This window comes from Lampris incognitus, chromosome 13 (assembly GCF_029633865.1).
Source record: "Lampris incognitus isolate fLamInc1 chromosome 13, fLamInc1.hap2, whole genome shotgun sequence".
Classification (NCBI taxonomy): Eukaryota; Metazoa; Chordata; class Actinopteri; order Lampriformes; family Lampridae; genus Lampris; species Lampris incognitus.
The window spans coordinates 26546223-26571815 of NC_079223.1; the positions used below are offsets into that span (position 1 = coordinate 26546223).

The 25593-nt window shown below is 45.2% G+C and overlaps 1 protein-coding gene across 1 annotated transcript in view; it reads left to right on the plus strand.

Moving 5' to 3' along the window:
• Positions 1-413: 413 nt before the first annotated feature.
• apmap (adipocyte plasma membrane associated protein) overlaps positions 414-25593 on the plus strand; it is a 34933-nt gene continuing 9753 nt past the window's right edge. The window contains exons 1-5 of the mRNA XM_056291843.1: positions 414-644; positions 4273-4389; positions 14193-14308; positions 17834-17926; positions 23854-23970. Coding sequence (XP_056147818.1) covers positions 553-644; positions 4273-4389; positions 14193-14308; positions 17834-17926; positions 23854-23970 — 535 coding nt within the window. The 5' untranslated portion in view covers positions 414-552. The remainder of the gene's footprint in view (positions 645-4272; positions 4390-14192; positions 14309-17833; positions 17927-23853; positions 23971-25593) is intronic.

The following is a 25593-nucleotide window of genomic DNA, read 5'->3' on the forward strand; positions in this document are numbered from 1 at the left end:
TTTAAAACCAAATGCCTCTTCACTGTTTTTACAAATATTTTGAACAGTACATAAAAGCTATTAAATCTTATACCAATAAATAGGCCATAAAAACTGTAATGGCATGTGTTGCGCTGACTGTATATGTGCCTTGGTTCTTAAATAGTCTGTTACAAATTATGCCTTAATTGCCTTTTTTTATTTAACCTAACCCCGCTGGCATGTTTGAATGTTAGATTTTTGCACTGCACTGTGATTATTCTTATTCTCAAACTGTGACTTGCAATTTATTAAAAAAAACACAAAAAAAACAGTTTAGCAGGGCTCTGAGTCACCTTCCGGAGCAGTAGATGGCGGTAATTTGCCTTAAAACTGTACGACAAACCGATATTAAAGAAAACAACAGAGATGTCGTAGAAGAAACGCTCTGCAGGGCGGAGACCAAAGAAGAAGAGCTCTGCCCCGCAGTCGTGATGTTTTGCAGTCTGTGTGCAGTTCGAATCTTTTTAAGCTGTTTATTCACGTTAGAATAACATATTCCTGACAACAGAGTTGGCGGCGTCTCTGTTCAACATGAATGAAACAGAGGGGCTGCGGTTCAGACGGCTGTACCGACCACAGGTCATCACAGACGATTTACAGGAGCGCCAGTTGAAATCATCCAGGTAAACCATAAACGTTTTTTTTTCTGTACGTTTTTCCCCCCAGTTATTTAGCTTTTTTTTCATTCTGTATGTTTTTTCCCCCATTTATTTATCAGGCTAACCAAGTGTTTGAGTGTGTTTGTTTCCCTGTCAATGTTTAAACATTTGAAACCGTCAATCAATAATGTACCAAAGAGCATTCGGAGTTATTTCGTAATCATGGAAAAACGAAGTTGGCAGTAAGAAGTCTGTGATTGTGTAATTTGGTTTCGTGGTTGGGTAACGTGAAATACTTTAATGAAATAAAGCTTAGAGAAGGTGCAGCAGTTTGAGTCATGTCCATGAGTGTTTCACAACAGACGACTCTTCCCTCATAAAGACATCGTTTTATGGACATATTATATATATCATATCAAACCATGCAAGTCAGATGGGGTAAGAGTATATCTGCACCCTTCCTAGTGACCAATGGGGTCCGATAAGGTGGAATACTGTCACCTGTTCTCTTCAACTTGTATATGCATGATCTTTCCAAAAAAGTTGAAAGAGTATAAGACTGGCTGTATGGTGGGGGATAGTCTTACTAACCATCTGATGTACACCGATGGCTTAGTCGTCCTGTCTCCTTATAGTGTTGGCTTACAGCAACTGCTCAGGCTCTGCTCAAGTTATGGAGTGCAGCATGACATTACATTTAACTCTAAAAAGAGTGTTGTCATGATTGCTAAAACCAAGGAGGATCAGAAGCAAAATTGTCCTTCATTCTTCATGGCAGACCAAGCACTAAATGTGGTGAACAAAGTTAGATACACTATATGAACAAGAATATTGGGACACCTGGCCATTATACCTACAGGAGCTTTTATGACCTCCCGTTCTAAATCCATAGACATTAATATGGAGTTGGTCCCCCCTTTGCAGCTATAACAGCTTCCGCTCTTCTGGGAAGGCTTTCCACAAGATTTTGGAGTGTGTCTGTGGGAATTTTTGCCCATTCATCCAGAAGAGCATTTGTGAGGTCAAGCTGTTGGATGAGAAGACCTGGCTCATAATCTCCGTTCTAGTTCATCCCAAAGGTGTTCGATGGTCAGGGCTCTGTGCGGGCCAGTCACGTTCTTCCACACCAAACTCACCCAACCATGTCTTAAGGACCTTGCTTTACGCACTGGGACACAGTCATGCTGGAATAGAAAAGGGCCTTCCCCAAACTGTTCCCACAAAGTTGGAAGCATAGAATTGTCTAAAATGTCTTGGTATGCTGGAGCATTAAGATTTCCCTTCACTGGAACTAAGGGACCTAGCCCAACCCCTGAAAAACAACCCCATACCATTATCCCTCCTCCACCAAACTTTACAGTTGGCACAATGCAGTCAGGCAGGTAACGTTCTCCTGGCATCTGCCAAACCCAGACTCATCCATCAGACTGCCAGACAGAGAAGTGTGATTCGTCACTCCACAGAACACGTTTCCACTGCTCCAGAGTCCAGTGGCAGCGTGCTTTACACCACTCAGATCCGATGCTTGGCATTGTGCTTGGTGATGTAAGGCTTGCATGCAGCTGCTCGGCCATGGAAACCCATTCCACGAAGCTCCTGGTGCACAGTTTTTGTGCTGATGTTAATGCCAGAGGAGGTTTGGAGCTCTGCAGTTATTGAGTCAACAGAGCATTGGCAACTTTTAAGCACTGTGCGCTTCAGCATTCGTCGACCCCGCTGCGGGACTTTACGTGGTCTGCCACTTCGTGGCTGAGTTGCTGTTATTCCTAAACGTTTCCACTTTTCAATAATACCACTTACAGTTGACCGTGGAATATCTAGCAGGGAAGAAATTTCACGAACTTATTGCAAAGGTGGCATCCTATGATAGCACCACACTTGAATTCACTGAGCTCTTCAGGATGACCCATTCTTTCACAAATGTTTGTAAATGCAGACTGCATGGCTAGCTGCTTGGTTTTATACACCTGTGGCAATGGGTCTGAATGAAACACCTGAATTCAATGATTAAGAGGTGTGTCCCAATACTTTTGTCCCTTTAGTGTATTTGGGTCACATCATCAGGAATGATTTATGTGATGACGATGATGTGCAGCGCCGGTGTTGCAAGCTGTAGGCACAAGCCAATATGCTGGTATGCAAATTTCATATGTTTATGGATGATGTTAAAACTGCTCTTTTTAGGGCCTACTGTACTCCACTCTGTACAGCCCACTTGTGGTGCAATTATAGCAAAGCAAAAATGAAAAAGCTTCAGGTAGTATATAATGATGCATTCAGAATCTTGCTCAAGCTTCCAAGATGGACAAGTGCAAGTGATATGTTTGTGACTAGTAATGTTACCTCTTTTCATGGTGTGTTGAGGAATTTTATGTACAAGTTTATGTGTGAATTAATTGATTTCAAGAATGTAATTATAATGCTCTTAACTGAGCCTACACAAAGTGACACAAGGTACTCCTCTCGTTTCTGGAAACATTGGAACAAATATCTGTATAATTTTTAATCTTGTGGACTTGTGAACTGCCATTTTAACTATATTTTTGTGTTGTTGTCCCTTGTTATATTTTTGTTGTTTTTTAATATGGACCTGTGTCTGAATAAAGTAAGATTTGAATATCCATTCTATACATAGATATTCATTCTATAGCCAAACAGCTAAAATGTGATATTCTATCTTAGTTACTCTTGATACAAGCACTGTTGGGTATAACTTCCAAATACAATTTTCCTTTGAGGATACATCAAGTATATCGCATAATGACAAATTCTGTCCAAACTTTATAGGCTTCATTCACTAACTTGTGCATGACACTCCATTAGATACACACTGCTAGCCTCAGTACTCAGTACAGGCACACAGAAGCTTTTTTGGCCAAGAGTCTTTAGAGATGAGATTTCCTTACAGATGTCCATCTTTATTCAGAGAAGCCCTTTGACATTTACAGATTTCCATTTTGGTTCTTACAGAAACACATTATGCACACCACAAACACATGCATACAACATGCATAACACAGCAAACACACCACACACACACAACACAACAAACAACTCACACTAAAATACTACAACACACATACAACACATTACACACAACACAATACACACAAACAACACATTACGTAGCACACACAACACACCACAATAAAATACACGTGCACATAACACAACACATGCACAACACAATACACACAACAAACAACATACACCACAGCATACAACACTCATAAATACAACACACACAAAAGACAACACAACAGTGTTTTGAGTCACAGACTGAAGCACAAACCCATCTGATGTAAAGTAAAAGTCATTCAGGCCTCAGATGACCAAATTGAGTATCTACAGCCTGTCTGTTCTATCTAAACTACATTTTGTAATGAAACCAGAACCACGGTACAAGCCTCCAGCAAGCCTGAACACTTCCCTGACAACATCTCACAGTCAGACTGTAGTCTTGATAGAGCGTCCATAGTTTTATCAACATGACCTCTTTCTCTCTCTCTCTCTCTCTCTCTCTCTCTCTCTCTCTCTCTCTCTCTCTCTCTCTCTCTCTCTCTCTCTCTCTCTCTCTCTCTCTCTCTCTCTCTCTCTCTCTCTCTCTCTCTCTCTCTCTCTCTCTCTCTTTCTGTCACTCACTCACTCTCAGTACTTACAGTGGCAAAGTGTTTCGGGTCACTCTGCTGTCTCTTGGTGGATTCTTGGTTCTGCCCGTCCTGTTGGTTCTGCTGGTCCTAGAGTCTCCCATCCAGCCCGAGATCCTCAGGTGTGTGTGCATGTGTGTGACTGTCCATACACCCTCTGCTGATGAGTGAAAGACATCTGTGAAGATAAAACAATATCTGTAAAAGACATTGTTATATCTCCAATTAGCTATGAAGAAGGCTCTGTCGCCCCAAGACCAAGCACTGGAACTGAGGCGACAGTCTTCCCCATAGCTGCCCCATCCCTCTGGAACTCTCCCCAAATACATCAGAGGCTGCAATGATTTGTCCACATTCAAATCATTAATCAAAACTCACGTTTTTAGAATTGTTTTTAAAGTATGATTAATGTTGTGTGTTATATGTTTTTGGTGTGTTGGTTTTGTTTTTTTATCTTAAGTAAAGCGTCTTTGTGTACCTTGAAACAGGCTAGACCAATAAAATGTATTATGATTGTTAAGATTCAGTTTGACTTTTTTCTGGTCTTAATTTCTTTTTTGCATTTACAACACAAGAGTTTTTTCTGTCTATGTTAATTGTGTTGGACATGTGACAAGTGAAAGGAAAAACCAACATGACGCGCCCTATCTTAGACCTGGCGCAAAGCACAGTGCAAGTGTCTTTGCTAGTTTCTTTGTTATTTTCCCACCCAGTGCCCATGCTGTTTAAATAGCAAATGTACATGTTGGTCTTAAAATGATGTGTGGTCAGGCACATCATTGGTGCATTGCTATCTTGAAGCAGCGAAAAGTGATTGCGCCAATGACCAACAAAAATCTGGTCTTAAGTCAATGGCACAGTATTTTCCTGCTATTAAAATTGCGCATTATTCAAATAGTAAGATGCGCCTACATAGGCGGGTGCACAGCGCGTATACATTCTGCTTGTTACACACACAGGAATGCGCTGCAGCGCACAAACATGCAAAAGATCACAACTGGGTGTCCAGGTAGCGTAGCGGTCTATTTCGTTGCCTACCAACATGGGGATCGCCAGTTCGAATTCCCATGTTACCTCCGGCTTGCTCAGGTGTGCCTACAGATGCAATTGGTTGTGTCTGCGGGTGGGAAGCCGGATGTGGGTATGTGTCCTGGTCGCTACACTAGCGCCTGCTTTGGTCGGTCGAGGCACCTGTTTGAGGGGGGGGCAGGAAGGAATGGCGTGATCCTCCCACGTGCTACATCCCCCTGGTGAAACTCTTCACTGTCAGGTGAAAAGAAGCGGCTGGTGACTCCACATATATCGGAGGAGGCACGTGGTAGTCTGCAGCCCCTCCCAGCTTGGCAGAGGGGGTGGATTAGTGACCGGGACGGCTGAGAGGAGTTGGGTAATTGGCCGGATACAATTGGGGAGAAAAAAGGGGAAAATTCCTAAAAAAAAAAAATTTTTTTTAAAAAGATCACAACTAAAAACATTACAATGTGAAAGATTATTATTGTGTACATCACGATATTTAAAAAAATAAATGCCAAAATGGTCATAATATTTATAAGCATTGGCTAATTGCAATTGATGTTTTCAGTGAACAGCGAACTTTTGTTTTCCCTGTCTCCTGACATCATTAGGGCACAGTCACACATGGCGAAATTAATATCGGTGAATATTTGCCCCCTGTTCACTTTCATTCTACCACAGAAAGTTGCATCAGTTCATCTGGACACGTTTATTGAGAGAAATATTTCATCACTCATCTAAGTGACTTCTTCAGTCTCAACTGACTGAAGGTATCCCCACCTTATAAACAAAACAGTGGCACAAACAGAGCAATATAGTGTACACTGTTAAGTACCAGCAGGATTGCCGTGACTTGTACATTGGGGAAACTAAACAGACGCTGGCCAAGAGGATGGCACAACACAGAAGAGCTAACGTGTCAGGCCAGGACTCCACAGTCTACATCCATCTACAGGCCAGTGACCATTCTCTCAAAGATGAGGATGTGCACATCCTTGATAGGAAGGAATGCTGGTTTGAACAGGGAGTCAAAGAGGCCTTCTATATGAAGCAGGAACGACCATCCCCGAACCAAGGGGGGGGGGGCTAAGAGTACATCTGTCGCTATCTTACAATATTGTGATTGTAACGATTTCCCAATCCTCTGTGAATAGTACACATTGCCATTTTAACTCTAGTTAATTATTTAATGGTCATGACAATTTGCACATGCAACCGATTGTTGGTTTTGGTTATTATGCAACTATATTGTTTATAAGGGTGGGGATAACTGCAATCAGTTTAGACTGAAGAGGTCACTTAGATGAGTGATGAAACCTATGTCAATAAATTTTGTATCTAGATGAACTGATTTACCTTTCTTTGACTGATCTAGTGTCCTTCCATGCTCCAGATGTCCACCTCGTCCAGTTGCCCTGCTTGTTCACGGCTACAGCCTTGCCCCTTTCTGATTTCCTCCTCTGCCTTGCAGACCTCCCTCTGCACTATGCCATGCCGCTCCTTTGGGTTATTCTTGTTCCAGCTTGCCCTGGTGAAGCAGCCCAGACCCACCCTGCCCTGGGCTACTGACCTGACGATGTCATCATGGTGCTGGCTCTGCTGGTTGATCACTTAATACCTGTTCTGACCTCGTTGCCTTCCTGGCATACTCTTGCATCTTTATTGTTTTGCAGCATCATGGCCTGGCGTATTTTTGTTTCCTTGTACTTCTCGACCACGGATGTTACTGGTAGCTGCAGATTGCTGCCTGTGCTATACAGGTCAATAGAGAAGGAGCTTCTCGGAATACCCAGCCATCTCCTCAGGTAGGTGTTTATCTTCCTCAACAGTGGAGACTGGTACCTCGTAAATAAGCAGTGGCCAGAAGAGTGTCGGAAGCACCCCGTGTTGGTATCCCCAGTCCTTACACCTGCTGGGTAGGCAGCTCTTCTCCAGGTATCCGCTTGAATGAGCATCTCCTTCACACTCTGCTTATCATCGTGGTCTTCCCTGTACCACTCCCGCAAGCTCTTCACCAGTATCTCTTGGACTGTTGGGATGATGTCCTCTCTGAACTTAAAGTGAAAAGCTCCTGAACACACACCCTCCTCAGGACCAGGCTTCTGGATTTTCCAGGTTTGAGCTCTATCCTTGCCCATTGGTAAGCTCAGCCAAATCCTCCATCATCCATCTCCCTTCAGGTACTGATTTTGTTGCGATGATGAAGTTGTCCATGAATGCCCTGGTGAATGCCTGTTGGGTGCCGCTTGCCAGTATTGCACGCCGACGTAACTTCTCTGCTGACTTGACGAGAAGGTCATTACTGCGGAAAACAGAATCACTGAGATTTTGCACCCAGTGACGATGCCCACCTCCAGTCTCTGCCAGTCAGCAGTGAAGTTCCTGTAGCTGAAACATGTGTTGAACTTGTTGAAGTAGTGTCCACCAGCTTGTGGGGTACTGTTCCATAGGCCACAGCACTGTCAGGTTTCCATGGTTCCTCTTCGTATCCTCAATCGGGGTCACCGCGGAGCCTTAAAAAGTCTTTAAACGTCTTGAATTTTCTAATTCAAGGTGTACAGATGTTTTAACATGTCTGGAATTTTAGGAAGGGAGGCATTAAATTTATTCAGTGGCAGAATAAATGAGTGTATATTTATGTTTTGTTTTATTTTATATTCCAAAGCAGCCCAACAATTCTTGCAAGCAATGTGCAATGCATTTGCACTAAATAGCATATGCTAGACTGCCAAGGACAGTGGGACGGGGAGGCACTGGCCTGTGGGTGGCAGAAGAGGCGGCAAGCAAAAAGAAAATGGGTAAATGTAAATTCAATCTGAAATGGTTGGAGGACAACAAATATTGTGGTGGCTTAAATAATCCAGCAATTCTTACGAGACATCAGATCCTTTGAATATGGATTTCGCATGTTATTCTATTTTGTATATATGTCAGTGCTTTTTTTTTTTAATGTTTTTGTGTAGGAAAACGAGCTGGTTAACATGTCCAGCTTTCAGGACACTTCTCTGCACGGTAACAATGTCTCCTGCAGAGGAGAAAACTCTCCGCAGAGACACTTGTGCCAGGAATGCACAGGAAACACTTTGCTACTCTGGATAGCTGAGGGTACTCATGTTGGTGTTCCTTCCACCAACTGAGTGGAGTTTCTGGGAGTGGCAAAGGGGGTTCTTCTCTAAACCTCTTAATCTCTGCTGCAGCAGCATAATGTGTGCTTTGAGCACTTCCTCGACACATGTGACGTCAGCCTCGCTCAGTGTGAACATATCCTTTTCACTCTTTCTGACCTCTGTTGAAAGTAGTGCTGTACAGATGGCTGGTTGTTGTTCTATAACTCTTTCAATCATATCATAAGAGCTGTTCCACCTTGTGACAATGTCTGTGATTAACCTGTTTTGGTAGCTGGAGCAGGTCTTGTTTGTGTTCCAGCTGATGGCTGGCTATGGTGCTGCGTCTGAAAAAGGATGTTACACGACAGGGTCCGCGGTGGTGTAGCGGTCTAAGCATCGGCTTTGTGTCGATGCAGTTGCCCACTGGAGACCGGGGTTCGCTCCCCGGTCTCATCAGATCTGACTATGGCCGGACTCGGTGAAGCAGCAATAATTGACCTTTCGCTAAATACTGCCCCAGAACGGTGCTTGTCCAATCCTACCTTAGCAACGGTTTCTATGTGAGGGAGGTCTCTCAAGCTTTCAAACACACAGCAAAATGCTGAAACGGTGTGCCTATGGGATCTGCAAATCGAATACTAGATATATGAAAAGTTTGGAGGGGCTGTAATTTTCTTTCCCTTCCCGAAACCCAGAACGCAAGAAGCGCAATGTCGGCAATAGATTTCACAGTATAGCAGACCCCATGGCCAACATCATTAATGTACCTAATGAACGTAACCAACTTAGTCTGGCCAGAGAAACCTAATAATAGCTAATGATAGCTAGCCAACTAACATAACTTTGTTATGCTAGTCAGAGGTTAGCCAGGTTCCACCTTTCATTTCAGAGCATCAAGACCCGCTAGGAGGGTCGGCTGGGATAGTCTCTGCCCAGTCTGACCTCCTCATATCCGGCTTATTTTAAAAGTTGCTCCCCCTCTGTGAGCTCCAGGTGGGGATCGGTCATTCTGAAAAGTCATCCCGCCCGCGGGGGCATCTCGTTTGCCTTATTTTGTTGAAAATACCGGTTCTGGTACGAAGGTAAAAAAAAATAATCATGGGGCGGTTCCCCCGGCCCCGGGGCATGTCCCTGGCTGCTTGCGACCCCCAGGAGCCCACACAGTACCCCCGAAAAAGCCTGAATAAAAGAACGCTATGGGGAACTTTGGCCAAAATCAAGACTATAATACGGTGATGTTGACAATGGATTATCAAAAATATAGCTGAAATATGTAACTTACCCTACAGTGCAAGAGCACAATTGGTCCACAATGTGTTTCAGAATTAGTTGATGGGGTTTCTCATTTTTTGATTGCGACCGGTAAGCTTTACGCTCAATTACAGTCGCACCCGGCAGCCCGGAGTCCACGCAAGTCAGCTTTACTTTTAATATTCTGAATGTATCCCGCCACCACATACTGTAACCCCTTCTGCCTTTCACGGGATGATATTAAGGATGAATTACTCCAAAATACATCACTTATTTTCTCTGGGAATGCACTGATTTCTTCCTTCATGTTTTGGTGTTTTCAGGCTACTTCCTGGATGGTTCTGAAATGCTTGAAGGGCATAGCAACAGTAACTAAGGGGGGCGGGACTTTGCGAAAGGTCAATTGGGTTTGGATGCGGTGACTGTGAAGGCCATGGGGATATGATTTACATAATTTTCATCCTCATCAAACCATTCAGTGAACCCTCATGATCTGTGAATGGGGGGCATTGTCATCCTGGAGAAGACCACTCCCATCACGATAGAAATGTTTTATCATCGGATTAGAATCAACTTTATTGGTCAAGTGTCCTTACGCACACAAGGAATTTGACTCCAATTTACAGCAGCTTCTAGTACGTATATCAATCAAAAAAGGCAACAAAAAAGAAACAAATGGAATCATAAATAAAATACAGGAGGTAAGTATGTATGCACAACAAGGTATGTCACAACTATACAGTTTTGTTATGGCTGAATAATTTATAACTTATTATGCTTATGTATTGTATGCTAATATTACATTATATTATATGTTAAAATATATTATGTATTCTATACTTAGAATTATAACAACAATAATTTATAACCAGGATACAGTAGTTGTATATGTATTTACAATTGTACATTTGTATTGCACATCTGATTTAAAAAGAGGTAGTGCACATCAGAGATATTTAAGTGAGACATCTTGAGGAGACGGGGCTATTCACAAAGTGTCTTGTCCATTATAAGTGTCCATTATTGCACTATGCTGTTAAGTGTTCATGAGAGAGATGGCCTGTGGGGAAAAACCTGTTCTTGTGTCTGGTGGTTTTGGTGCACATAGCTCTGTAGCGCTTGCCAGAGTATATGAGTTCAAATAGGCTGTGTCCTAGGGTCTGTCCTGATTCTGCCCGCCCGTTTCTAGGCTCTAGAGGTGTACAGGTTCTGGAGGATGAGTAGGGGAGTGGCAATGATTTTTTTTCTTCTGTCCTTACTGTTCGCTACAGTCTGTTCCTATCCTGTTTTTTTTTTTTTTGTTGTTGCTGCGAACCAGACCATGATGAATTAGCACAGGACAGATTCAGTGGATGCGGTGTAGAACTGGCTCAACAACTCGTGTGGCAGACCAAATTTCCTCAGTCATGCCAGAAAGAACATGCTCTGCTGGGCCTTTTTGAGGATGGAGTTGATGTTGGTCTCCCACTTCAGGTTTTGGAAATGGTAGTTCCCAGAAACTTGAAGGTCTCTACGGTTGAAACACAGGGCTGTTGGATATTGTGAGGGGGAGCAGTGCTGAGGGGTGTCTTATAAAGTCCACTGTCATCTCCACAATTTTGAGTATGTTCAGCACCAAGTTGTTATGACTGCACCAGAACACCAGCTGCTCAACCTCTCACCAATATGCAGACTCGTCGCCATCCTGGATGAGTCTGATGACCGTAAAGTTGTCTGCAAACTTCAGAAGTTTAACCTCTGGTTCCTTGGAGGTGCAGTCATTGGTGTAGAGGGAGAAGAGCAGTGGGGAGAGGACACATCTCTGGGGAGCACCAGTGCTGACTGCCTGTATACCAGAAGTGACCTCCCCCAGCTTCACCTGCTGTTACCTGCCTGTCAGGAAGCTGGTGATCCACTGACAGATGGTGGGGGAGACGGTGAGCAGGGAGAGTTTGGAGGAGAGGATTTCTGGAATGATGGTGTTGAGCTCCGAGCTGAAGTCCACAAACTGGATCCTTACATATATGTTGCTGGGCAGTCAAGGTGTTGCAGGATGTAGTGCAGTCCCATGTTAACTGCATCATCCAGTGACCTGTTTGCCTTACAGGCAAACTGCTGGGGATCCAGTAGGTGTCCTTTGACATTCTTCAAGTGGGCTACCACCAGTTGTTCGAAAGACTTCATGACCTCAGACGTCGGAGTGACAGGCCTGTAGTCATTCAGTCCTGTGAAAGAGGGTTTCTTGGGGACCGGTATAATGGTGGAGCATTTGAAACAGGAGTGGACTTCACACAGCTCCAGGGATCTGTTGAAGATCTGTGTGAAGATTGGAGCCAGTTGGTCTGCACAGGCTTTAAGACAGGAGGGGGAGACACCCTCTGGGCCTGGTGCTTTCCTGGTCTTCTGTCTCTGGAAAGGCCGGCTCACATCCTCCACATATATCTTGAGTGCAGCCTGAGTATCAGGGGGGAGAGTAAGCGAGTTGTCAGAGGTGTGATGGGGGCTGTTGTCATTGGGCTGCAGTGGATGAGGGTTGTGAATTTGTCAGTCAAACTTGCAGTGGAAGACATTCAGGTCGTCAGCCAGGTCTTTGTTTGCCTCAGCATGGGGGGGGGGGGTCTTCTGTAGTTTGTGATGTCTTGCATGTCCCTCTTCACTGATGCAGGGTTGTTGGCTGAAAACCTGTTTTTCAGTTTTTCATTGTAGCTTCTTTTAGCCACTCTGATCTCCTTTGTAATTGAGTTTCTGGCCTGCTTGTACAGGGCTATATCCCCTCTACTGTAGGCATCCTGCTTGGCCTGCCAAGGCATAGGATAAAGGTGATCATCAGATGATCAATCACTTTGTATTGATTTGCAGTGACATTTCCCTCTAAGAGAACAAGTGAACCCAAACCATTAATTTATTCATCCATTCATTCATCTTCAGCTGCTTCTCCGGGGTTGGATCGCAGTGGCAGCAAGCTAAGTAGGGCACTCCAGACGTCCTTCTCCCCAGCAACGCCCTCCAGCTCCTCCTGGGGGATCCCAAGGTGTTCCCAGGCCAGACTGGACATTTAGTCCCTCCAGCGAGTTCTGGGTCTACCCCGGGGATGTCCTCCCAGTTGGCCGTGCCCGGTAAACCTCCAAAGGAAGATGCCCAGGAAGCATCCTAATCAGATACCCGAACTACCTCAACTGGCTCCTTTCGACGCAAAGGAGCAGCGGCTCTACACTGAGCTCCCTCCGGATGTCGAACCTCCTCACCCTATCTCTAAGGCTGAGCCCAGACACCCTACGGAGGAAACTCATTTCAGCTGCTTGTATCTGTGATCTCACCCTTCGGTCACTACCCAAAGCTCATGACCATAGGTGAGGGTTGGAACGAACATTGACTGGTAAATTGAGAGCTTTGCCTTCCAGCTCAGCTCCCTCTTCACTCGTGAACAAGACCCCGAGATACTTAACTCCTTCACTTGAGGCAACAACTCATCCCCAACCCGGGGGGGAGCAATCCACCATTTTCTGGTAGAGAATCATGGTCTCAGACTTGGAGGTGCTGACTCTCATCCCGACCATTTCACACTCAGCTGCAAACCGCTCCAGTGCACGCTGGAGGTCACGTTCTGATGAAGCCAACAAAACAACATCATCTGCAAAGAGCAGAGATGCAATTCTGAGGTTCTCAAAATGGACACACTCCTTACTTTGGCTGTGCCTTGAGATCCTGTCCATGAATATCACAAACAGAATCAGAGACAAGGGACAACCTTGACGGAGTCTGGCGCCCACCGAAAATGTGTTTGACTTTATGCCGAGAATGCAGACACAGCTCTCACTTTGTATACAAGGACCGGATGGCTTGCAGCAACTGCCCCGGTACCCCATACTCCTGTAGTACCCGCCACAGAGTGCACTCGGGTACACAGTCGTAAGCCTTCTCCAAGTCCACAAAACACATGTAGACTTGCTGGTCAAACTCCCATGCCCCCCTCAGCACTTCCGCAAGGGTAAAGAGTTGGTCCGTTGTTCCACGGCCAGGACGGAATCCGCATTGTTCCTCCTGGATCTGAGGTTCGACAATCAGTCAGAGCCTCCTCTCCAGCACCCTAGAGTAGACTTTCCCAGGGGGGCTGAGTAATGTGGTGCCCCGATAATTGGAGCACACCCTCCAGTCCCCCATTTTAAATATGGCAACCACCACCCCAGTCTGCCACTCCACAGGTACCGTCCCCGATCTCCATGCGACACTGAAGAGGCGTGTCAGCCAAGACAGCCCAACAATGTCCAGAGCCTTCAGCATCTCAGGGCGAATCTCATCCTCACCTGGTGGTTTGGGCCCACAAGTAGACCCAAACCATGCCACAAAAATGCCCACCACAGCATAACAGAGCCCCGGACCTCCTCACTGTAGGGGTCAGGCATACAGGGTTTTACTTTCATTTGTCACCTGTCTGGTCTGTATATACATTTATATGGGTATGGTTTTATTTTCATTTGAGTGGCTCTGACAGAGAGCTCATCAAAAAACTGACTGACTGATTTAAATGCTTACTGGCTGCTTTTCTAATGAGCTGGTTGTTTGTGTGTTGTCAGTCTGAGCGAGCCTCCTGTCATGATGGGATGTTATGAACCCAACCTGAAGCTGAGGGAGGCTCAGAGGATGTTTGAAGACCAGATTGTTGGACCAGAGTCTATTGCCAACATTGGAGGTCAGATATTTCAATGACTGAGTCTGACTTTAGCGTCTCAGACCACAGACCCGTTAACTGTCATACAAACCCCAATTCCAATTAAGTTGGGACGTTGTGTAAAACGTGAATAAAAAGAGAATACAATGATTTGCAAATCCGTTTCGACCTATACTCAATTGAATACACTACAAAGACAAGATATTTAATGTTCAAACTGATAAACGTTATTGTTTTTTTGCAAATATTCACTCATTTTGAATTTGATGTCTGCAACACGTTCCAAAGAAGCTGGGACAGGGGAAACGAAAGACTGGGAAAGTTGAGGAATGCTCAAAAAACACCTGTTTGGAACATTCCACACGTGAACAGGTTAATTGGAAACAGGTGAGTGTCATGATTGGGTATAAAAGCAGCATCCCTGAAAGGCTCAGTCGTTCACAAGCAAGGATGGGGCGAGGTTCACCACTTTGTGAACAGCTGCGTGAGTAAATAGTCCAACATTTTAAGAACAATGTTTCTCAACATACAATTGCAAGGAATTTAGGGATTTCATCATCTACAGTTTATAATATCATCAAAAGATTTAGAGAATCCGGAGAAATCTCTGCACATAAGCGGCGTGGTCGAAAACCAACATTGAATGCCCGTGACCTTCGATCCCTCAGGCGGCACTGTATTAAAAACCGACATCATTCTGTAAAGCATATTAGCTCGTGGGCTCAGGAACACTTTGGAAGACCATTGTCAGTTAACACAGTTCGTCGCTACATCTACAAGTGCAAGTTAAAACTCTACCATGCAAAGCGAAAGCCATATATCAACAACACCCAGAAATGCCGCCGGCTTCTCTGGGCCCGAGCTCATCTGAGATGGACTGACGCAAAGTGGAAAAGTGTGCTGTGGTCTGACGAGTCCACATTTCAAATTGTTTTTGGAAATCATGGACGTCGTGTCCCCCGAGCTAAAGAGGAAAAGACCATCCAGATTGTTAACAGCACAAAGTTCAAGAGCCAGCATCTGTGATGGTATGGAGGTGTGTTAGTGCCCATGGCATGGGTATCTTGCACATCTGTGAAGGCACCATTAATGCTGAAAGGTACATACAGGTTTTGGAGCAACGTATGCTGCCATCCAAGCGACGTCTTTTTCAGGGACGTCCCTGCTTATTTCAGCAAGACAATGCCAAGCCACATTCTGCACGTGTTACTACAGCGTGCCTTCGTAGTAAAAGAGTGCGGGTACTAGACTGGCCTGCCTGCAGTCCAGACCTGTCTCCCATTGAAAATGTGTGGCGCATTATGAAGCGCAAAATACGACAACGGAGACCCCGGACTGTTGAACAACTGAAGTCGTACATCAAGCAAGAATGGGAAAGAATTCCACCTACAAAGCTTCAACAATTAGTGTCCTCAGTTCCCAAACGCTTATTGAGTGTTGTTAAAAGGAAAGGTGATGTAACACAGTGGTAAACATGCCCCTGTCCCAGCTTTTTTGAGACGTGTTACAGGCATCAAATTCAAAATGAGTGAATATTTGCAAAAAACAAAGTTTATCAGTTTGAACATTAAATATCTTGTCTTTGTAGTGTATTCAATTGAGTATAGGTCGAAAAGGTTTTGCAAATCATTGTATTCTGTTTTTATTTACGTTTTACACAACGTCCCAACTTAACTGGAATCGGGGTTTGTAGAGGGGCCTTCTCTGTTATGTTGGTATTGAATGTTATGAACTTTACAAATCAACACATTTTGTCTGAATCTTTTTGTTACTGTGAGCTACAGATGTCACTGAGCGAGACAGAGATGTGAACACACAAACAAATGCACACTCATATGCACGTACATGTATACATATGCACGCACGAACGCAGGCACGCGTACACACACACACACACACACACACACACACACTTTTTAGCCTCTCCCATAAATTCTAAGACAACATTACTATCAAAAATCTAAATGTTTCTTCATATAACCCTTTTCTTGACATTCTGAAGAATCTGGAGAATTTGTTCAAATTCAACCACTGAGTCACGTAACACGTAAAGTTAACCTGAACCTGCATTCATCCAGACTCAGCTGTTAAGTTTAAAACATTATGTTTTACATCCAAACAGGTTGAATTAAATGTCTTGATGCATGCTCAGTAGTCCAGGTAAGAAAATCACAGAAAATTGAATCACTTAATCTGGACACAACGTTTAGTGGGAAAAGCTTTTCATCACTGATCTAATGATTTTGTCAATCTCAACTGACTGCAGGTATATCCACCCTTATAAGCATCTTATCTTGGGGGTGGCACGGTGGCCCAGTGGTTAGCACTGTCACCGCACAGCAAAGACGGTCCTGGGTTTGAACGTCAGACTGACCCAGGTCCTTTCTATATGGAGTTTGCATGTTCTGCCGTGTCTGCATGGGTTTCCTCCAGGTGCTCTGATTTCCTCCCACCATCAAAAAAGACATTCATGTTAGGGTTAATACTCCTGCCTGTGCCCCTGACCAAGGCAATGGAAAGAAGAACTGGAGTTTGTCCCGGGGCACTTCAGCTGCCCACTGCTCCTATACAATTGGATGGGTTAAATGCAGAGAACAAATTTCATTGTAATCTGTACAACGACGAAATAAAGTGGCTTGTATTGTATTGTAAACAGCACAGTTGCATAACGACCAAAACCAATGATTGGTTTCATATGCAATTTTCTGTGACCATTAACTAGAGTTACAATTGCCATGTGTACTATTCGCAGAGGATTGGGGATAGGATAGTTGCAATCACAGCCTTGTAAGATGGCGACAGATGTACTCTCAGTTGTGATTCTGTATGTGGCGGGAGTGTCGGAAAAGTTGAGACAGGTATTTTCCAAACACTGCATGTCGGTTGCTTACAAACTCCAAAACACGCTGTGCCAGAAATTGGTCCACCCCAATGGTCAGGTCCCCCAGCACAAACGTAGAAATATAGTGTACGCTGCTAAGTGCCAGGAGGATCGCCGTGACTTGTACATTGGGGAAACCAAACAGTTACTGGACAAGAGGATGGCACAACACAGCAAAGCTACCTTGTCAGGCCAGGACTCCGCAGTCTACACCCATCTACAGGCCAGTGGCCACTCTTTCAAGGATGAGGATATGCAGGTTTAAAAGGGGAGTCAAAGAGGCCATCTATGTGAAGAGGCAATGACCATCCCTGAACCGGGGGGAGAGTACATCTGTTGCCATCTTACAATGCTGTGATTGCAACTATTCCCCAATCCTCTGTGAATATACACATGGCCATCGTAACTCTAGTTAATGGTCACGGCAATTTGCATATGAAACCAATAGTTGGTTTTGGTCATGCAACTGTGCTGTTTATATGGTTAGGGGATACCTGTAATCAGTTGAGACTGAAGAGGTCACTTAGTAAAACGTTTCACTTAGATAGTCACTTAGATATATGATGAAACATTTCTCCCACTAAACATTGTGTCCAGATGAACTGATTCAACTTTCTGAGGTTGAATTAAATATCTTCCATCATATGTTTTTTTCCTTGCCACAGACATTTTGTACACAGGAACGGCTGATGGAAAGATCCTAAAGCTGGTTGGTCGGAGGTTCCATATTGTGGCGAGACTTGGCCGACCTCCATGTGGTGAGGACCAGACACCTTCTTATGTACCGTGACATCACATGTGAAACTGACATTAGATTTAAGATTGAATAAAATGCCCCAGGGCGCTTAAAAAACAGAAGACACACAAACATTCACTCCTAAAAACAGGAAGTGCTCCACAGTTCAGTGTGTTGGAGTGTTACTCAAAACTTAGTGAAATACATTATTCATTAATAAAAGACCCGAGCAGCTTTCTCAAGCAGAAAAAGAGTTGTTGCCCATATCATCAGTATTTATATTAAAAGACAATTTACATTTAAATATGGTGTCCAGATGCTCACAGCCATCAGCACTGTTGAACGACTGGCCCTCTGTCATCTTTTGAGTGACATTTTGGTCTCGTCTCGTCTCATCTCATCTCATCTCATCATCAGCTGCTTCTCGGTTCGGGTCGCGGTGGCAGCAAGCTAAGTAGGGCTCTCCAGACGTCCCTCTCCTCAGCAACACCCTCCAGCTCTTCCTGGGGAATCCCAAAGTGTTCCCAGGCCAGATTGGACATTCTAGGTCAACCCCGGGGTCTCCTCCCAGTTGGACATGCCCAGAAAACCTCCAAAGGAAGGTGCCCAGTAGGCATCCTAATCAGATGCCCAAACCACCTCATTTGGCTCCTTTCGACGCGAAGGAGCAGCGGCTCTACTCCAAGCTCCCTCCAGATGTCCAAGCTCCACACCCTATCTCTAAGGCTGAGCCCAGACACCCTACGGAGGAAACTCATTTCAGCCACTTGTCTCCGCAATCTCACCCTTTCGGTCACTACCCAAAGCACATGACCATAGGTGAGGGTTGGAATAAAGATTGACTGGTAAATTTATGCTGCAAGTTTATGCTGCACCAATCCGCCTGTCAATCTCCCGCTCCAGCCTACCCTCACTCGTGAACAAGACCCTAAAATATTTGGAACTCCTTCACTTGAAGCAACAACTCATCCCCAACCCGGAAGGAGCAATCTGTCATTTATCCGGTAGAGAACCATGGCCTCAGGTTGTTTTGAAGTTTTAAAAAAAGTCTTCTAAAAACATTTGACCTCAAAAAGAGTTATTATTGTTATTAAAAAGAAGAAGGGAAGAACAATTTATATTGAACACCACTGAGCTGGAAAACTGAAAACAAATTGACAAAAACCGGCTGTTAATCCAGACTTTGATTGACTGTTGTTCTAGAACTGATTTCATTTGGTTTTACAATGTCGGCTGTTATGAGGACAGTCGGTTGTTTGAGCAAACAGTGACTTCTGTTCTGACTTGCTTCAGAGACGAGTTTTATTTCAGGATTCTGCTGTCAATTAACCAACTGTTCAGACATTTGTAAAACAACAGGTAGTGAAGTAATTCCTGTTACTAACCCTCACTACAAACTGTACTAACATGACTAAATAAACTGACTTCCTCCTTCCTCTCAACCAATCAGATCTGTCTAAAGCTGGCAGCAACTCAGAACATTACACAGAGGATGAGAGACTTCTGAACAAAAATAAGTAATGTCTCGGGGGCGTCCTGGTGGCATGGCAGTCTATTCCTTTGCCTAACAACACGGGGATTGACGGTTCGAATCCCCGTGTTACCTCTGGCTTGTTCGGGCATCCCTACAGACACAATTGGCCATGTCTGTGGGTGGGAAGTCAGATGTATGTGTCCTGGTCGCTGTACTAGTACCTCCTCTGGTCAGTCAGGGCGCCTGTTCAGGGGGGAGGGGGAACTGGGGGGAATGGCGTGATCCTCCCACGCGCCACGTCCCCCTGGCGAAACTCCTCACTGTCAGGTGAAAAGAAGCGGCTGGCGACTCCACATGTATCGGAGGAGGCATGTGGTTGTCAGCAGCCCTCCCCAGATTGACAGAGGGGGTGGAGCAGAGATTGGGACGGCTCGGAAAACGGGGTAATTAGCTGGATACAATTGGGGAGATGAACGGGGAAACCCCCCCCCCACTATAAAAAAAGCAATGTCTTTACACAACATTAGAGAGGCAGTTAGGGTAAAGGTAAATAATGTTTACAACATTATAGAGACGATGTTATTTATGTTCAGCGTTAACTGAAACCCTCCATCATGGAATAACTTGACAAGTGTCATTGGTTTAGATGCCAGGGATGAGGTGTATTTAGGTTTATGAACTACCGTAATGACTCTCCAGGTAGGGGCCTATGTAAAAAACTGAGGGGTTGTTAGAGGAAAGGGGGTATATTGGGTTTGTCATTCGGGTAATTAAATGAAGGGTTTTAAGTGTGATGTCAAAGCAACATTTTGAAGTGTTGTAACTGATTGAGAGCCAGATGTGACTGTTTAGCAGGTTGAGACACAGTTTGTTCAATCTGTCGTCTTTTACCACAATGAAATCAAACTCGTACAGAGAAATATGAAACGTTCGCTTCATGTACACATTCATTGGCTCACAAATACTACTACTACTACTTTCGGCTGCTCCCATTAGGGGTCGCCACAGCGGATCATCCGTTTCCATTTCTTCCTGTCTTCTGCGTCTTCCTCTGTCACACCAGCCACCTGCATGTCTTCCCTCACCACATCCATAAACCTCCTCTTTGGCCTTCCTCTTCTCCTCTTCCCTGGCAGCTCCATATTCAGCATCCTTCTCCCAATATACTCAGCATCTCTCCTCCACACATGTCCAAGCCATCTCAATCTTGCCTCTCTTGCTTTGTCTCCAAACCGTCCAACCTGAGCGGTCCCTCTAATATAATCGTTCCCAATCCTGTCCTTCTTCATTACTCCCAGTGAAAATCTTAGCATCTTCAACTCTGCCACCTCCAGCTCCGCCTCCTGTCTTTTCGTCAGTGCCACTGTCTCCAAACCATATAACATAGCTGGTCTCACAACCATCTTGTAAACTTTCCCTTTAACTCTTGCTGGTACCCTTCTGTCGCAAATCACTCCTGACACACTTCTCCACCCACTCCACCCTGCCTGCACTCTCTTTTTCACCTCTCTACTGCACTCCCCGTTACTTTGGACAGTTGACCCCAAGTATTTAAACTCAAATGCCTTTGTCACCTCTACTCCTTGCATCCTGACCATTCCACTGTCCTCTCTCTCATTCATGCATAGGTATTCCGTCTTGCTCCTACTGACTTTCATTCCTCTTCTCTCCAGTGCATACCTCCACCTCTCCAGGCTCTCCTCAACCTGCACCCTACTCTCGCTACAGATCACAATGTCATCCGCGAACATAATCGTCCATGGAGACTCCTGCCTGATCTTGTCCGTCAACCTGTCCATCACCATTGCAAACAAGAAAGGGCTCAGAGCCAATCCTTGATGTAATCTGACCTCCACCTTGAACCCATCTGTCATTCCAACCGCACACCTCACCGTTGTCACACTTCCCTCATACGTATCCTGCACCACTCCTACATACTTCTCTGCAACTCCTGACTTCCTCATACAATACCACACCTCCTCTCTCGGCACTCTGTCATAAGCTTTCTCTAAATCTACAAAGACACAATGCAACTCTTTCTGGCCTTCTCTATACTTCTCAATCAACATTCTCAAAGCAAACATCGCATCTGTGGTGCTCTTTCGTGGCATGAAACCATACTGCTGCTCGCTGATCATCACCTTTCCTCTTAACCTATCTTCTATTACTCTTTCCCAAATCTTCATGCTGTGGCTGATCAACTTTATAACTCTGTAGTTGTTACAGTTCTGCACATCGCCCTTGTTCTTGAAAATCGGTACCAGTATGCTTCTTCTCCACTCCTCAGGCATCCTCTCACTTTCCAGGATTGTGTTAAACAATCTAGTTAAAAACTCCACTGCCATCTCTCCTAAACATCTCCATGCCTCCACAGGTATGTCATCAGGACCAACTGCCTTTCCACTCTTCATCCTCTTCATAGCTGCCCTCACTTCCTCCTTGTTAATCCACTGAACTTCCTGATTCACTAACCCTACATCATCCAACCTTCTCTCTCTCTCATTTTCTTCATTCATCAGCCCCTCAAAGTATTCCTTCCACCTTCTTAGCACACTCTCCTCGCTTGTCAGCACATTTCCATCTCTATCCTTGATCGCCCTAACTTGCTGCACATCCTTTGCAGCTTGGTCCCTCTGTCTAGCCAATCGGTACAAGTCCTTTTCTCCCTCCATAGTGTCTAACCTGTCGTACAACTCACCATATGCCTTTTCCTTTGCCTTTGCCACCTCTCTCTTTGCTTTACGCTGCATCTCCTTGTACTCCTGTCTACTTTCTTCATCTCTCTGACTATCCCACTTCTTTGCCAACCTCTTCCTCTGTATACTTTGCTGTACTTCCTCATTCCACCACCAAGTCTCCTTGTCTTCCTTCCTCTGTCCTGATGACACACCAAGTACCTTCCTAGCTGTCTCCCTCACTATTTCTGCAGTAGTTGTCCAGCCATCTGGCAACTCTTCACTACCACCCAGTGCCTGTCTTAACTCCTGCCTGAACTCCACACAACAGTCTTCCTTCTTCAACTTCCACCATTTGATCTTCGGCTGTGTCTTCACTCGCTTCCCCTTCTTGGTCTACAAAGTCATCCTACAGACCACCATCCGATGCTGCCTAGCTACGTTCTCCCCTGTCACCACCTTGCAGTCTCCGATCCCTTTTAGATGGCGCCTTCTACATAAGATATAGTCCACCTGTGTGCACATTCCTCCACTCTTGTACGTCACCCTGTGTTCCTCCCTCTTCATGAAATATGTATTCACCACAGCCATTTCCATCCTTTTCGCAAAATCGACCATCATCTGTCCTTCCACATTTCTCTTCTTGACTCCATACCTTCCCATCACCTCCTCATCACCTCTGTTCCCTTCACCAACATGTCCATTGAAGTCCGCTCCAATCACCACTCTCTCCTCCTTGGGTACCCTCTCCACCACGCCGTCCAACTCACTCCAGAATTCTTCTTTCTCTTCTATCTCACACCCAACTTGCGGGGCATATGCGCTGATAACATTCATCAATACACCTTCAATTTCTAGCTTCATACTCGTCTCTGTCCGACATGTTGTTCACCTTCAGCACACTCTTGACATATTCTTCCTTCAGAATTACCCCTACCCCATTTCTCCTCCCATTCGTACCATGGTAGAAGAGTTTGAACCCACCTCCGATACTCCTGGCCTTACTCCCCTTCCAGCTGGTCTCTTGCACACACAGTATGCCTACCTTTCTTCTTTCCATCATGTCAGCCAGCTCTCTCCCTTTACCAGTCATAGTGCCAACATTCAAAGTTCCAACTCTCACCTCCACATGCCTACCCTTCCTCGTCTCTAGCTGCCTCTGGACATGCTTTCCCCCTCTCCTTCTCCTTCGCCCAACAGTAGCATAGTTTCCACCGACACCCTGCTGGTTAACAGTCCCGGTGGCGGTCGTTGGTAACCCGGGCCTCGACCGATCCGGTATGTAAGTCTTATTTATGATCCGCATATTTGATTTGGCAAAGATTTTACGCCGGATGCCCTTCCTGACGCAACCCTCCCCATTTGTCCGGGCTTGGGACCGGCACTAAGGATGCACTGGCTTGTGCATCCTCAGTGGCTGGGTTATTGGCTCACAAATACAAATTAGTTAATTGCTAGTAATTCTTATCAGAGGTGTAAGATTCTTTCGATGTGTATCTACGTCGCCGCTTCATTGTGTAGTTTAATCTCTGACCACTAGGTGGCAGGTGCAGTATCGAACAGGACTGAACCACAACAGGAGCAGGTGTCAGTGTCACAGTAGCTATGACTGATTACGAGGTGTTTTCTTTACAACAGTTTTCTAACATTTTGTCAAAATATTACAGTATACTGTATACACTGTATACAGTGTTTGTAGTATATCACACTTTATTGAATCATGACACTTGTATGCTGATATGAATAATATCACCAAATTCTTAACAATACACAGTGCTAATTCTTATGTCTGCTTTCCAGGCTCCAGGGAAGAGGAGCCAAGCTGTGGGAGGCCCCTGGGAATCAGGGTAGGGCCCAACGGGACTCTCTTTGTGGCAGACGCCTACCTGGGTCTGTTTGAGGTCAACCCTACAACAGGTCAGCAAGTCTACCTACCCGGTTTATTCACTGACTATTTTCGTTTTGCAGTTTCTACCTTTTTATGCTGCTGATAAGCAGTATTACTGTTTCACACCACTAGAGTGGGCTTTTAGTCTTCCATATTGTATGATTAACGATATTGAGGTGATGATTAGCGAGCAGCAGTATGGTTTCATGCCACAAAAGAGCACTACAGATGCGATGTTTGCTTTGAGAATGTTGAGGGAAAAGTATAGAGAAGGCCAGAAGGAGTTAAATTGTGTCTTTGTAGATTTAGAGAAAGCATACGACAGGGTGCCGAGAGAGGAATGAACGTCAGTAGGAGCAAGACGGAATACCTATGCTTGAATGAGAGGGAGGACAGTGGAATAGTGAGGATGCAAGGAGTAGAGGTGATGAAGGTGTATTACATTACATTACATTACAGTCATTTAGCTGACGCTTTTATCCAAAGCGACTTACAATAAGTGCATTTAACATAGGAGATCAGGAGAACTACTAGTCATCAGAGGTCATAAGTGCATCTAAACAAGTATCTAAGAGCAAAACCAGTGCTAAAGTAAAAGCGCAAGAAAGAGATTTTTCTTCTTTTTTTTTTAAATGAGTGAAGACAATAATTGCTAAGAACAAGTAACAGGGTAGTAGTTCTTGAAGAGGTGAGTTTTCAACTTGCACCGAAAGATGGGCAGCGACTCCACTGTCCTGACATCAGTGGGGCGTTCATTCCACCACTGTGGGGCCAGGACAGAAAAGAGCCATGACCGGGTCACTCGACAGCAGGGGCCTCTGAGCAACGGGGTAACCTGGCGTCCCAACGCACCAGAGTGAAGTGGTCGGGCGGGGGTGTAGGGCTTAACCATGGCCTGGAGATAGGAAGGAGCTGTTCCTTTCACTGCCCTGTAGGCTAGCACCAGAGTCTTAAACTGGATGCGAGCAGCTACTGGGAGCCAGTGTAGGGACATGAGAAGGGGAGTTGTGGGGGAGAACGTAGGATGGTTGAACACCAGACGAGCGGCAGCTTCTGATCAAGTTCCATGTGAGGTCTGATGGCCGACGCTGGGGCGCCAGCAAGGAGGGAGTTGCCGTAGTCCAGCCGGGAGATGACCAGAGCCTGGATGAGCACCTGTGCCGTCTCGTCGGTGAGGAATGAGTGAATTCTCCTGATGTTCTAGAGGAGAAATCTGCAGGAGCGAGCAACCGATGCAACGTTTGCAGCAAACGACAGTTGGTCGTCCAGGATCACACCTAGATTTCTCGCAGTCAGAGTTGCCGTCACCACGGTGTTGTCAATGATGATGGCCAGGTCTCAGTGTGGGCAACTTTTCCCCAGGAGGAATGTCAGCTCTGTCTTGTCCAGATCTAGCTTCAGGTGGTGTGTCGCCATCTACTCCGAGATGTCAGTCAAGCACGCAGCAATGCGTGATTCTACTTGTGTGTCAGAGGGAGGAAAGGACAAAATCAGCTGTGTGTCATCGACATAACAATGGTAAGAGAAGTCATGTGAGCGAATAACAGAACCCAGGGATGTCGTCTACAGGGAGAAAAGGAGAGGACCCAGAACCGAACCCCATGGAACGCCTGTAGTCAGTCTGTGAGGCTCCGACACAGATCCCCTCCATA